This window comes from Orcinus orca, chromosome 8, assembly GCF_937001465.1.
Source record: "Orcinus orca chromosome 8, mOrcOrc1.1, whole genome shotgun sequence".
NCBI lineage: Eukaryota > Metazoa > Chordata > Mammalia > Artiodactyla > Delphinidae > Orcinus > Orcinus orca.
The window spans coordinates 2,381,479-2,396,203 of NC_064566.1; the positions used below are offsets into that span (position 1 = coordinate 2,381,479).

Genomic DNA, 14,725 nt, shown 5'->3' on the forward strand with positions numbered 1-14,725 from the left:
CGTCTCCCTTGCACGTCCAAGCCTGGGACACAGTTGGGTCCCACCCCCAGCCGCCAGCTCTTTCTTCCAGAGCGCCCGTCTCACAGGTGGCATCGCCGTCAGGCTGGGTCCTGCCCGTCTGCCTCTGGACGCGCTCTGAACCCCTTCTCCTTTCCCCACCCCGACCCGGGTCCAGGGCACCGTCAGCTTTGTCCAGACAACAGCTCCTCCTTAGCGGGTCCCAGGCTCCACCTCTGCCCCTTGACCTTCTGAAGGTCTCACCTGGACCCTGGCAGGCCGCCACCTGAACCTGCCCTGTGGCCCCCCCCAACACCCTCACCAGAGCCCCGCGGCCCTCCCGGCTCTCCCTGAGTCCCGCCATCCTGGCCTTCCCGTGCCCCTGGCCCTCTGGGTGTAGCAGACCCTGCGGGCTCTCCCCGAGGGGACGGCCAGGCGTCGCCTCCATGGCTTCAGGGATGCGGGGTGGGTGCTGGGCGGCGCCCGAGCTCCAGGCAGGGCGGGCTCTCACCTCCCCCAGGTCCTCGTGTTCCTGTACCACGTACGTGGTCCCTCTGCGCGCGGGGCGCCCCGGGGCCTCCGACGGCTCGCCCCCGCTCTCGGCCTTCCGCCTGCGGTCCTGGGTCTCCTTATCTGAGTCCTCAGCGTTCTCTCTCTCTGACTTGTCTGAGAAAGCGTCGTTCTCCAGGGAGGACCCGTTCAGTCTGGAAGGTGGACGGCGCCCGTGGGTTGCTGCACGCCCACCTCTGGGCACACCCCCCGGTACCCTCACCCGGGCACCCTTCGCTGCCGGGCGCCTCAGCCCCATCCCTGTGCTGAAAAGCCTCAGCGACGGGCATTTGACACTATAAGCCCCAGTTCACAGGCAAACACCCTGAGGCTCCCCGGTCCACCTCGAGTGGAGGAGGCCTGCCTCCTGGCCTGGGGTTTGGGCAGCCAGACCTCGGTGGCGTTTGCCCCCCATCTTCTCCCCACGTACAAGGAGACCCCGTGAGGTGGTGCCAGGGAGGGCCCAGGCCCAGGAGTCCCCAGCAGGCTCCCGGGAGAGGCTGGTCCCTGCCCGCCACGCCCCTGCTCACGGGAACAGGTCCTGGTCGTGGACGGCGGCCGAGGCGGGCAGCCCACAGAGTGAGGAGGGTGATGCGTCTGGAGAGGACCCGGGCTCCCCGTCGCGGCCCTGCCTGCATGTGCTGAGTCGCAGGAGGCTGGAGCAGCGCAGTGCCAGCTCCAGGGCATCCAGCCAGCAGCGGCCTGTAGTGGGGGGGGGGCGGGTCAGGGGCGATGAGCAGCCCCCAGCTGGGGAGGCACCCACTGCACACTGGGGAGCTTCCTGCCTCTCTGTCAGGGAGCCTGCCCGTCCCCATCCCTCCGTTCCTCAACAAGGAGCCCCCCACTGGACCCCCCACTCCCAGCACACTGTCAGTCACCCACGTCACAGACAAGGGCTAAGGCCAGGATGGGTAAGTGACCCCCCCAAGGTCATACGCGTAGCAAGCTCAGGCCACTCTGCACCCAGAGGCCCTGCGAGCTCCCACCTGTGGCGTCAGGGTGAGGCCCCCCCCTGATGGAGACTGGCCCTGCGAGCTCCCACCTGTGGCGTCAGGGTGAGGGCCCTTCCTGATGGAAACTGGCCCCCACGGGTCGGGGCAGGAGGGCGTCTCTGCGCTGAGGGCTTTCCTGGCCTGGAGCACAGGGTGGGAGGGGGGCTGGCAGGCTGGGGAGGGGCTGCGGAGCCAAGGCCGCAGACAGGCAGCCCCTGGTGTTGGAACAGCTCCGGGGGGAGGGGAGGGCCAGGTGGGCGGGGAGGCGGGGTGGGGTGGCCAGAGCCAGCCGCCTCCAGCCCCCAGCCCTTATCCTCAGCCCCCTGCAGCCCTGCTGGTAGAGGCCGCCCGCGGGCTGGACCTGGGATTGAAGGACCTTGAACTCGGTTCTTTCCTTCTCCAAAGCCTCAGTGTCTCCCTCCTGGAGACAGTGAATTTCCTTCCCTAACTGTCTGTGGTGCATCCTGGGGCCTGGCGTTGGGAGGGGCGCGCTGGGGATGGTGGGGGAGGGGCCTGCAGGGAGGGTGGCTCCTGGTCATCAGGAGGACACCCGGCACCCTGTGGGGGGCTTCACTGCAGGCTTGGCTGGATACCAACCTTCCAACTTTCAGCCAGGGCTGAAAGGTCATTGTGGTGGAAGGTGGGGCGCTCATGGGAGCAGAACCCACAGGAGAGAGCTGGGAAACCCACACCTGCTGAGTGGGGCCTGGGGCCCTGACATGCGTTTTTTGTGGTTGCCCCAAGGGACTAGACATCCCGAATAGCACGCATCCTTCGAGCCCATTCCTCCTCCTCCTCCAGGAAGCCCACCCTGATACCCACAGGGGCTGTGGATGCCCTTCCTCCCTGACCACGGCCCCCGACCCCATCAGGGACTCAGCTCATGCTTCAGCCCAGTTGGCCTCGTCTGCTGGTTTGCTGGTGTTCTCTCGCACTAGATTGCAGGCTCCATGGGAGCACTAGCTGCCCATCCCATCCCAGGGCCCACGAGGGGCCTGGCACCGAGTGGGGGGCTGGGGAAATGAGGGTGGCATTCAAGGGACTCAGGATGGCCCCCTGGAGCGTGGATGCAGCGTCTGGCCACCAGGGGGTGGCATGGCACCTTAGGGACGGCCGCCTGCCCCAGACTCCCAGCCGGGAGGGCCGGAGCCCAGTGGTCAGGCCAGGCTGCCTCGGGCAGGACCTTGCCTGTCCTGAACTGCTGGTGGGGTGGGAGTCTTACACCAGATCCCTGGGAGGCGCCGGCCCTCAGGGCTCGGGGATGGGTCGGTGTGTGTGTGTGTGTGTGTGTTGGTGTGGGGGGGGGGCGGGGGCGGGGCAGCCGCGTTTACTCGGGGCAGCCACTAGAGGGCGCTCCAAACACGTGCGCTGATTTGGGAACCTGGCTTCGTCCCGGCTCCAGCACTTTCTCACCTGCAGTTCACCCAACCTGTCTCCGCATGTGTCAAACGTGGATGGTAACAGTAGCATCTGCTGATTCAGTGGTGCCTGGCACGTGGTTGGCACCCAGTAACTGTTATCTGGTTGCTTTTAAATAAGGTCATCAGATTCGCATAGCAACTGGGGAGACAGTGCTACTGTTCATCTTTTGCCCACGGGGAAGACTGAGGCTCCAGAGAGGGGGCTGGTGAATGGCGGGCTCGTTCCCTGACACCAGGCTGCCTCCTTGGATGGCGGTGAAGGGGTCCGAACCGGGGTCCCACACACCCGGCCTAAATCCCACCAAGGGGAGGGGTGCTTCAGGTGGGGTCACCATGGAGACCAGCAGGGCAGGAAGGTACTCACCGTCCGACTCGGAGGCGGCCCTGAAGATCAGGTAGCTGCTGGGGAGGGGCTGTGTGATGGAGCCCACGCTCTCACCTTTGGGGCCCTGGAGAGGCAGAGACCCGGCGTCACCCAAGGGATGGGCCGGGGATGGGTGGAAACACAGGTTGTGCGGTCATGTGGACCCACACTCAGACACGCGTGGACGCTTCCGGGGCCTCAGGACCCCTAGGCAGGGTCAGGGACCTGACCACGCAGACGTGGCAGGCGGCAAGAGAGGTGAACGGGCGGGGTGCTCGGTCCCCCTTCTTAGCTGGTGGGAGCCCCCCACTTTAGGGTGGCCAGAATCAGCATGGGCAGATCCAGGACACCCAGTTAAATTTGAATTTCAGAAAAATTACATACATAGTATAAGTATACCCCATGAAATATCTGGGACATAGTGGTTTTTTTTTTTTAGATTCCATATATACGTGTTAGCATACAGTACTTGTTTTTCTCTTTCTGACTTACTTCACTCTGTACGACAGTCTCTAGGTCCACCCACCTCACTACAAATAACTCAATTTCATTTCTTTTTGGGACATACTTATCCTAAAAAAACTTTTTTTAAAAAAGATTTATTTATTTTAATTTATTTTTGGTTGCGTCGGGTCTTAGTGGTGGCACGCACGGTCTTCGTTGAGGCACGCGGGGTCTTTCATTGCAGCGCGCGGGCTTCTCTCTAGTTGTGGCATGCGGGTTTTCTCTTCTCTAGTTGTGGCGCGCAGGCTCCAGGGCGCGTGGGCTCTGTAGTTTGCGGCATGGGGGCTCTCTAGTTGAGGCACGTGAGCTCAGTAGTTGTGGCGCGCGGGCTCGGTTGCCCTGCGGCATGGGGGATCTTAGTTCCCTGACCAGGGATTGGACCCGCGTCCCCTGCATTGGAAGGCGGATTCTTTACCACTGGACCACCAGGAAAGTCCCTAAAAAAACTTTCTGATCTTCCTCTGAAATCCAAATTTAACTGGGCATTCAGGATTTCACTTGGCAACCTGACCCCCTTTGGTCCTGGGCTGGGCAGCCCCCAGGTTATGAGGGTGAGGTCTGGGTTCAGAGAAGCTGCCCTCACATGGCCGCGTTCCTCAGCCTCTGGACACGGCTCGAGGTGTGATCTCATCCCATGGGGCCCCCAGGCCCTGAGCGCCCCCAACCTCCAGTGACCACATCTGATCCCCTGGCCACTGAGTGACTTAACCCTTGGAACTGTCAGCCCATTTCTGGACTCCGTGCCGCTGGGGCCCCAGGGTGAGCCTCCTGACTGCCCGTCTGTGCTCTCCTCCCACACAGCCACCTGCCCCCGGGGGCTCTCTCCTCGCCTGGCCCTCCCGAGCCCCAGGGCTCGCACTGCGGTACCTTCACGGCCCAGACGGACTGGTCCAGTGGGTGGAAGAGCTTGAAGCAGAAGCCGTCCTTCTTAGAGGGCCTCTCAATGAGTTCGCAGCAGTGCAGCAGGACGGTGCCCACCCACTGGCCCACCTTGGGCGTCTTGTAGATGAGCAGCACCCCTGGCTTCAGCACACACCACAGTTTGGTCCAACTCTTCAGGGTCCCGCGGATCTGGGGGGAGGGGCGCTGCCGTCCATGCCTGCCTGGGACCCAGGGGCATCTGGACGGCTGGGGGAGGGGCAGATACACAGGGCTTTGCGCTCCGGGCAGAGTTCTCTTTTAGGATTTAACAGGAACTCTGAATGATGGTGAATCCAAAGGAGGATGCTGTAGCCAGATTTACTGGTGAAGTCCATGGAGCTCAAGTTCAAGGCCCTGCCAGGGCCCTGGGGGGACTGGGAATCGGATGTGACTGTTGCAATTGTCCGCTTTGTGATTTTGAAACCTGTGATCATTTCTTTTCTCATCCTAAATATCACTTTTGTACTTAATTTTTTATTCGTGGAGCAGAGAAAAAGAGCCCCGCGGGCCCAGGGCTCTGTAGAAGCCCAGGCTCCCTGGTCCCCTTGTCTCTTCTGCCCCTCGTGGCAGCCCCAGGATACGGCAGCTGTACCCCCTCTGTACGGAGGGGGAAACCGAAGCTTGGGAGCTGAGGGACTCTCTCGCTGCCTCAGTGAGGTCTGAACACAGCCCCGGTCCTTTCTCCCAAAGTCCGAGTTTCACCTCCCTCCTGTATCCCAGCAGGGGGCTCTATGGGCACTCTGGGACCCCCGCCAGCAGGTCAGGGCCCCCCACCTTAATTAGAAATAGGGTTTCTGCAGATGTGACCAAGTGAAGATGAGGCTGCACTGGAGCAGGGTGGGCCCTGGACCAATGACCGTGTCCTTATAAGAGGAGAAGAGGACACAGACACAGGAGGAGGCCAGGTAACCACAGAGGCAGAGGCTGGAGGGACGCGGCCACAAGTCCAGGGATGCCTGGGGCCCTCAGAAGCTGGGAGAGGCAGGAAGAACCCTCCTTTAGAGCCTCGGAAAGGAGCCTGGCCCTGCCAGGACCTTGAGTTTGGACTTTGGCCTCTGGACCTGGGAATCATCTTTGGTTGTCATAAGCCACCAGCTTGAGGTCATTTGTCAGGGCAGCCCCAGGACACATACAGTTTGCAGCAGCCAGCATGCCTCACCGTCTCCCGAGTGGCTGGTGACCCTGCACTGTCCCTGGGGGAGGCCTCCCGAGGGAGCCTGGCCAGAGCTGGAACACACACGCGCTCACCTTCAGGCTGTCGGCCATGATGACTACGCTGGGGTCTGTCAAGGCGCTGAGCAGCTGCTTGGTGGCGCGCTTCTTCTCCTGGCGGTAGCTCTCCTTCTGTGCCTGGGCCCAGGGCACCCGCAGGTGGGTCAGGGGAGAAGGCCCTGGGCTGGCCCTCCCGGGGGGCCTTCTACTCGTCCACCGTCTAGCCAGGGGACGAAGAGGGGGGCAGGGAGAGGACAGGAAGAGGGGGTGTGGAGGTGGCCAGGGTGCACTCTGTCCCCCTCCCTTTGGCAGGCTGGGGTGGAGGTGTGGCCTCACTGGCTGGGGTGCCCATTCATCCAACAAACGACACACCACACCGTGCCCCTTCCCCAGGCCTGGGCCCACCTTGAGAGCTTCCTTCTTGGTGACCTTGGCTGTCGGGGATACACATTCCCTGTCGGACCCATTGCACAGCCTGTATTCCGCCTGCAAGAGAGACTCAGGTTGCTGGAGGGAGGGGAGAAGAGGACAGGTGTGCGGCGGTGAGGGGTGGTGCCGGGGCGCAGGAAGCAGGAGGTGGGAGAAAGGCGTCCCTCCCCCTCCCTGCCCCGGGGGTGGGGGGTGAACAGGCCTCAGGAGGTGGGCACGTGAACATGAGCTGGGGTGGGTCACCGGGGGCGTGTCTGCGGTGGAACCCCTCCCTGGGGGCCCGCATTGGGCACATAGCAATGACCCTCCCCGTGGTGCCCAGGAGGCGTCCATCTTAGCCATCACCTGGCGCCCAGCCTCTGGTCAGGGAGGGCGCACGTATGCAGTGGGGACCCCCATCCCCAGTGCCCTGACAGCAGCTGCTGGGTGGGGCAACGCCCAGGCCCTCTCCCGAGGCTTGCAGGGAGGAGGTGCAGCTGGCCACGCCCACCAGGCAGCTGCATCCAGGGATCTGGGAGCGGGTGGGGCCTCGGTCCTTTAACAGACAGGGAAATGGCAGCCGGGATGGGGGAGTGGGGAGAAGAAGCCAGGACTAAAGACTATGGGCCTGCCTCTGTGGTGCCTGCCAGCCCAGATGGGGTTTACAGTTTGTTTGGGTTTTTTTGGCCATGCTGCGCGGCTTGCGGGATCTTAGTTCCCGGACCGGGAATTGAACCCACGTCCCCTGCAGTGGAAGCCCACAGTCCTAACCACTGGACCGCCAGAGAAGTCCCGGGTTTTACATTTTTAAGGGGATGGGGGGAAAAAAATCAACGTGAGATGTGAAAATGATGAAATTCAGATTTCCGCATCCACCAATCAGGTGATCGTGGCCACCGGACGCGCCCATTGTTGGCCTGCTGTCGTGGCTGCATTGGCTCTAACGGCCACGGCAAGTTCTTGCGATGGAGCTCGTGTGGCTGCCGAGCTTAAAACGTTCCCTTTCTGGTCCTTTGCAGAAATTTGCCTGCCCTGCTCGTCCTCCGGGCTGAGTGCCTCCACCCCGAGCCTCCAGGCAAGGGAGGGAGGCCCGGAGGACCAGAGGCCGACGGCCCTCAGCTCCCTCCCTGCGCGAGGTGAGCAGCCTTGGCAACGCCCTTGACCGCTCCGCCGTTGCCAGGTCCTCTCAGGTCTTTACTGCCTTTGCTCACCTACTTCTCACGACCACCCAGGAGGCGGGCCCAGTTACTACCCCCATCCGATGGATGAGGAAACTGAGGCACAGAGAGGTGCAGTGACCCCTGAGGCTGCAGAGCCAGGGGCAGGGCTGCGGCCGGAACTGTCCCGGGGACCGGCTGTCCCCACGGCACTACGTGCCAGGCATGGCCTCGGGTGCTGGGGTGCTGGGGTTAGAACAGAGGGACAGGCCGCCCCCAGGGAGCAGGGGCTGAGAGAGGGGGTTGGAGAGCATGTGTGTGCACGGGAACCAGCGCAGCTCCAGGCATTCTTACTACCCACGCCCTGCAGGTGAGGAGGCTGTGGCACAGAGAGGCTCAGAACCTGCCAGACGTCACACAGCTTGCGAGGGGCCGAGCTGGGGCTGAACTCAGGCAGGGATCCCAGGAAGACAGGGACATGGGACGAGGCGCCTGGGGAACTCTGCTCTAGAAGCACCCTCTGTGTTGAAGCAGGAGTGGTGAGAAGGAGCTGAGCGACAGGCCTCTGGGGGCCGGGCTGACCCTCCAGCTCCCGGGGAGCTGGGATTCTTATGCCTGGTGCCCCCAGCTTCCTTAGCACATGCTGTTCCCCCAGCCTGAATGCTCTTCCCTGTTGCTGAGCAACCCCTGCTCCTTCCTCAGGCCCCGCTGAGCTGCTTCCCCGGGAGGAAGACGGCTCTGCCCACCCTGCTGGCATCAGACGCTGATGACACCAGCCACCCCTGGCCGGCTGGGCATCTCCTGCAGTGACAGCCACACCAACGTTTCTGCTTACTGTCGAGAGCTCCACTGGGCTCGGCTTCATCCCAGCATCCCCTTGGCACCAGCGGCTGGGAGCTCGGTGAGCATCTTGGATGAATGGATGAATGAATGAATGAGTGAATGAACCCTCTGCCGATCCCCTGCCGCCCAGCTTTCCACCAGATGCGGCTGAAAGGAGCTTGTTGGGGGCAACAGAGGAAGAGAGAGGTGCGACTGGGGACAGTGGGGCTGGGGGGTGGACGGGATGGGGCGTCTGTGCCCTGCAACCCTCTGCTCCTGGGCCCCCCAAGCCCCACCGGGCCGGGTCCCTGCAGACAGTGCCCCTACTCCTCCATCCTAGAGCCATGCTGGGGATCCCGCCAAGGCCCACCAGACCCCTCTGCTCGTTCCCGAGGGCCACTGAACCTCAAGGCACAGTGGGGCGATAACGCAGCACCCCCAGGAGTGAGACTGAGAGAGGGGGTGCTGCTCAGAACCATGAACGCGGGGGTCTGACCAAAAACCTAAAAATTCCTTTAAAAGAGTGATTTAGGGAGTTTCCCTGGTGGCACAGTGGTTAAGAGTCCGCCTGCCAATGCAGGGGACGCGGGTTTGTGCCCCGGTCCGGGAAGATCCCACATGCCGCGGAGCGGCTGGGCCCGTGAGCCATGGCCACTGAGCCTGCGTGTCCGGAGCCTGTGCTGCGCAGGGGGAGAGGCCACAGCAGTGAGAGGCCCACGTACCGCAAAACAAACAAACAAACAAACACAGTGAGACATCACTTCACACCTACTGGGTTTAAAAAAGAACAGAAACAAGTGTTGTTGAGGAGGTGAGAAACGGGAACCCTTACTCTCCCCCAGTGGGGCTGTAAAGTAAAACGGCAGCCACTGTGGAAAACGTTTCGGCACTTCCCCCGAAAGTCAACTATAGAACTTTCTAGAATTCCATCTTGCCACAGAGTTACCATGATGGCCCAGCAATTCCGCTCTGAGATATAAACCCAAAGAATGGAAAACAGGGACTCAGATACTTGTACACGCGTGTTCGTAGCAGCTCTGTTCCCAACAGCCGAAAAGTGGAAACGGTCCAAATGTCCTGCCACTGACGAGTGGACGAGCCGCCTGTGGTCCATCCCTCCAGGGGCACGGACACCTGCCACAGCCTGGATGAGGCTCAGGGAGAGAAGCCCGGCACAAAACCCCACACATCGCATGGCTCCGTTTATATGAAATGTCCGGAAGAGGCAAATCCGTAGAGAGGGAAAGCACAGGGCTGGCTGCAGGGATGACTGCCGAGTGGGTGTCTGTTTGGGGTCATGGAAACTAGACAGAGGTGACGGTTGCACAATACTGTGAATGCACTAAGTGTCACTGAATTGTTCATCAAAAATGGCTAATTTTGTGTTATTTGAATTTTATCTCATGAAAAAACTATATAATATATATACACATGTGTGTGTATACATAAAGAACTGCTGGTATATTACATATCTGATATGTTACTATATGTGATATTATACTACATTATATTGTATATGATATCTAATATTAATATATTAAATACTTTATATTTATCATATATATATTAGAGTTTGTATCTTTCCCCAAGCTGTGCCTTTTAGAACAGTCTCAAGTCGCTCTTAAGAGTCGGGGGTGGGGGGGTGGGCTTCCCTGGTGGCACAGCGGTTAAGAATCCGCCTGCCAGTGCAGGGGACACAGGTTCGAGCCCTGGTCTGGGAAGATCCCACATGCCGCGGAGCAACGAAGCCCGTGGGCCACAACTACTGAGCCTGCACTCTAGAGCCCACGAGCCACAACTACTGAAGCCCGCGCACCTAGAGCCCGTGCTCCACGACAAGAGAAGCCACCGCAGTGAGAAGCCCGCACACCGCAGCGAAGAGGAGCCGCCGCTCGCCACAACTAGAGAAAGCCCGCGCGCAGCAACGAAGACCCAACGCAGCCAAAAATAAATAAATAAATACATTTAAAAAAATTGTTAAGAAAGAAAAGAACCTGGGGGTGTCCAGAGCTGTCCTTTCTTTCCTCCCTCAGCCTCTGACACGTTCTAGACCTTACTTGTTTTGTCTGGTGCCTGTCTTCCCTCTAGAACATAAGCTCCAGGAGAGAGGGACTTTGTTTTACCAACGATTCCATCCCCAGCACCTACAGCGGTGTGGGCCTTGCCCAGAGAGGATGCCCAGACATCATTTCTGGATGGGTGAAATCTGAAATTTGAACCGAGTGTTCCTGATAGCATTTGATGTGGTTTTATTGGGTTTAATGTTTTATTGGGTTGTAGAAGGAAGAGCCATGTTTTCATGAAATAAATCTGTGTCTTAAAAAAATATATGTGTCCGTACACAGATGACTGAATAAACAAAGTATGGTCCAGCCACACAGTGGAATATTACTCAGCCTTAAAAAGGAAGAATCCTGACCCAGCTACAACCTGGATGAACATGAGGACATTATAGTAAGTGAGATAAGCCAGACACAAAAGGACACGCACTGTGCGATCCACTCACGGGAGGCCCCTAGAGGAGTCACACTGATAGAGACAGAAAGTAGGCCGGCGGGGCCCAGAGCTGGGGAAGGGCTGGGACGTGAGTGTTTAATGGGGACAGACTGTCAGTTTTATAAGATGAAAAGGTGCTCGGGGTGGGTGGTGGTGATGGTGACATAATAATGTGAATGTACTTAAACCATAGACTTAAAAATGGTTAGGATGGTACATTTTGTTATGTGTATTTTACTGTAATCTAAAACAAATTTTTAATTAAAAAAATTCCACACACACAAATGCAGGCGCTCCAACTGCACTCCCAGCAGCCGGCAGCCCTGGGGACCGAGGCGGGGAAACGCTGGCTGAGGGGGGACCCACGAAAGGTCCGGTTTCTTCCCTGCCGGAAGTGGACACAGGGAGGACCGCCACACACTCCTTGTTGGACAGAGGAGGGCGTGGGGTCCCAGAGGAGCAGGCAGTTGTCACTCTGGGTCTCACGGGGCAGCCAGGGTGGGGAGAACTGGCCTCTATGTGCCCCCAGCCCCTCAGCTGCACCACCAGAACTGGGGCCTCCAATCCGGGGGCCGTGGCTCCCCTGGCCTGAGGCCCTTGGGGGAAGGAAGGGCGTGTCTACAACCTGGCACCTGTACCTGGGGCCCCACACCCTCCCTGGACCAGAGCTTCTGCCTGGAGGTGCACGGCTGGGCCCCAGCCGAGAGGCGCTGGGCTGGGGAGCACGCGGTGTGTGTGTGTGTGTGTGTGTATGTGTATCTGTGTGTGCATCTGTGTGTATGTTTGTGTATCTGTGTGTGTACAGCTGTGTGCATCTGTGTGTGTGTATCTGTATGTGCATTTGTGTGTGTACAGCTGTGTGCATCTGTGTAACTGTGTGTGTATGTGCCTCTGTGTGTATCTGTGTGTGTATCTGTATGTGCATTTGTGTGTGTATCTATGTGTGTATGTGTATCTGTGTGTGTATCTGTGCCTGTATGTGCATTTGTGTGTGTGTGTACATCTGTGTGTGTGTCTATACGTGCATTTGTGTATCTGTGTGTATCTGTTGTATCTGTGTGTGTACGTGCATTTGTGTGTGTGTATATCTGTGTGTATGTATATCTGTGTGTGTATCTGTATGTGCATTTGTGTGTATATCTGTGTGTGTACAGCTGTGTGCATCTCTGTGTGTGTATCTGTGTATCTGTATGTGCATTTGTGCGTGTGTACAGCTGTGTGCATCTGTGTGTGTGTAATTGTGTGTGTATGTGTATGTGCATTTATGTGTGTGTGTATCTGTATCTCGGTGTGTCTGTATGTGCATTTGTGTGTATCTGTGTGTATGTATATCTGTGTATCTGTATGTGCATTTGTGTGTGTATCTGTGTGTGTATGTATATCTGTGTATTTGTGTGTGTATCTATGTGTGTATGTGTATCTGTGTCTGTACATGCATGTGTGTGTATGTATATCTGTGGGTGTGTCTGTATGTGCATTTGTGTGTATCTGTGTGTATATGTGTATCTGTGTGTGTATGTATATCTGTGTATCTGTATGTGCATTTGTGTGTGTATCTGTGTGTGCGCGTGCCCTTTCCCCGAACTCGGCGTTGCCCTGAAGAGGGTGCACGGGTGGAGGGCGCAGCACAGACACAGGCAGAGGGAGGATGCGCTCACACCTGGGTGGGTTCCCTATGACAGAAGAGCCCGGGGCCTCCTTTTACCATGATTTTCTGTCCCTGAGGCCCCCTGGCAGCCCCAGCCTCCTCCGGGCCCTGCATCCCCGACCTGTGTTACTCAAGAAGATGGCTTTGATAAACAACTCACAAGCTCTGTGACTCCGTCCCCGGCTCCAGCAGCCTCCCTGATTCAGAGCCAAGGGCTGGCAACGGTGGGTTCGGCCGGCAGCCCTGCTGTCCCCTCCCTCCAGCCACTTCCCATCGTCCCCAGGGCAGGCTCCCTGCCTTGGGTCCTCCCACAGCCGGGCTCCTACCGGTGGCACCTTCGTGGCAGAGCCTGGGGTCGGGGGCCCTTCATCTCTGGGCGGCGATGGGCTGTTGGGCTCCATGTCCTTCCCTGCAAGAGAGTGGCCGGCATGAGGACCGGGGCATGGCTGCCGGGCAGCCCCTCCGCCGCTGCCCAGTGTGTGGCAGGCGAGGCACGGGCGCCGGCACGGGTGGCCTGGGCGGGGCAGGAAGCCAGCCCAGGCGGTGGCTGCGGGACCAGAGAGCTAATGAGCACCAGTCAGCGTCATGAGGGGGTGTCACCGCTGGGAGAAGCCCGGGTGCCCTGGGTGCTGGTGTGGCACACCCTCTGGGGTCTGTAAGACAGGCCCCCTGTTTTCAGTTCAGGGTACCCAGACCTCGCCTGGCTTCCCCCCACGCCCCAAATCCGCTGGCTGGAATTCCACTGCTCCCCAGTGCTGGGCTCTCGGAGGGAGGTGGCCGGACACTGTCCCCGCGCCCCTCCCAGCAGGCTTCCTCTCCAGCTCCCTTGAGGGGAGGGACGGGGGCGTGAGGTGTCTGGATTCGACCCTGGGGGGAGCGGCTGCCCGTGCCCGGCTCCGTTTTTTTTTTTTTTAAACATCGTTATTGGAGTATAATTGCTTTACAATGGTGTATTAATTTCTGCTGTATGACAAAGTGAATCAGCTATACGTATACATACATCCCCATATCTCCTCCCTCTTTGCGTCTCCCTCCCACCCTCCCTATCCCACCCCTCTAGGTGGTCACAAAGCACCGAGCTGCTCTCCCTGTGCCATGAGGCTGCTTCCCACTAGCTATCTATTTTACATTTGGTAGTGTATATATGTAAATGTTACTCTCTCACTTTGTCCCAGCTTACCCTTCCCCCTCCCCGTGTCCTCAAGTCCATTCTTTACATCTGCATCTTTATTCCTGTCCTGCCCCTAGGTTCTTCAGAACCATTTTTTTTTTTTTAGATTCCATATAGCTCCGTTTGTTTTGAAGCGGGTTTCTAAAGCTCAGGTTCACGGGCAGGAAGAAGAGGCCATGGTCTCAGAGGAGGCCTGAGGCCGCCTGACGGGCCACTCCCGCCCGCTCCCTGTGGCTGGTGGTTTATTGCCAGGTCCTTGCAGGAAGTGGAGAAGCAATGACTAGGGGAGAGCCATCCTGACCGGGAGGCACCAGGGGCTGGGGTGTGAGCACAGCAAAGCCGACGCCCTACCTCCCCAACCCGGACAGCACAGAGAGGGAAAGGGACCTGCCTGAGGCCACACAGCTGGGCTTCGAAGCTGAGGAGGGCCCAGGCTTGGCAGCTGTCCCCACCCGTGGCCCACGTGCCAGGTGACCGGGTTCCCATGTGGACGCTGACCTGGACCCAGAGAGTCGAGCTCATTCTCTCCACCCAAGAGCAGGTTGCGGCTGAGTTTCCGGGGGTCGACTTTCTGAGGGGTGGAGGAGGGCGGACACAGTGAGAAGCGTCGTCGCAGAAAGGCCTCCTCCTTCATGGCGTGGGCACTGGGGGGCTTCTGGAAGGAAGGAGGGGAGAGTACTGGTCACGCCTCACGCCGAGGCTGGGGCAGCCTGGGGCCTGGAGGGGGCATCCTCCACCCGCCCTGGCAAGGGGACCAGAGACCCGCCAGAGAGCCAGGGCCGAGTGGCCAGGGCCACCGTGTCTTACAGTCAGGTCCCCACTCAGGGGACGTCTCAGAAATGGGACGAGGGCCCTAGGGGCCTGCGGGTCACCCAGGGAAGGCTTCACGGCCAAGCTCAGGCTTTCCAGGGCCCATGGCAGAAGCCAGGCCCGGACCGGCCCCGCTGGAAGTTTGGCTGTCACAGCTGTGGCAGGACCCCCTGCCCCCCAGGCCCGGCACTAAGTCGGCTCTGTAGGACCTTGGACACGGTGAAGTGGAGCCGAGGTGGGCCCCTGACCCATG

The 14,725-nt window shown here is 59.3% G+C and overlaps 1 protein-coding gene across 8 annotated transcripts in view; it reads right to left on the reverse strand.

Moving 5' to 3' along the window:
• The window catches only part of OSBPL5 (oxysterol binding protein like 5), a 68,229-nt gene that overhangs the window by 16,251 nt on the left and 37,253 nt on the right, over nucleotides 1–14,725 (reverse strand). The window contains exons 2-9 of one of the 8 annotated variants that reach the window (XM_004278058.3): nucleotides 14,161–14,317; nucleotides 12,818–12,900; nucleotides 6,366–6,446; nucleotides 5,997–6,098; nucleotides 4,695–4,898; nucleotides 3,324–3,408; nucleotides 1,077–1,248; nucleotides 509–701 (exon numbers count right to left, since the gene is read on the reverse strand). In XM_004278058.3, coding sequence (XP_004278106.1) covers nucleotides 509–701; nucleotides 1,077–1,248; nucleotides 3,324–3,408; nucleotides 4,695–4,898; nucleotides 5,997–6,098; nucleotides 6,366–6,446; nucleotides 12,818–12,900; nucleotides 14,161–14,296 — 1,056 coding nt within the window. In that variant the 5' untranslated portion in view covers nucleotides 14,297–14,317. Of the gene's footprint in view, nucleotides 1–508; nucleotides 702–1,076; nucleotides 1,249–3,323; nucleotides 3,409–4,694; nucleotides 4,899–5,996; nucleotides 6,099–6,365; nucleotides 6,468–8,360; nucleotides 11,639–12,817; nucleotides 12,901–14,160; nucleotides 14,318–14,725 lie in introns of those variants that run through there. The other 7 variants (XM_033402512.2, XM_004278059.3, XM_049713151.1 and 4 more) reach the window with 7 other exon arrangements.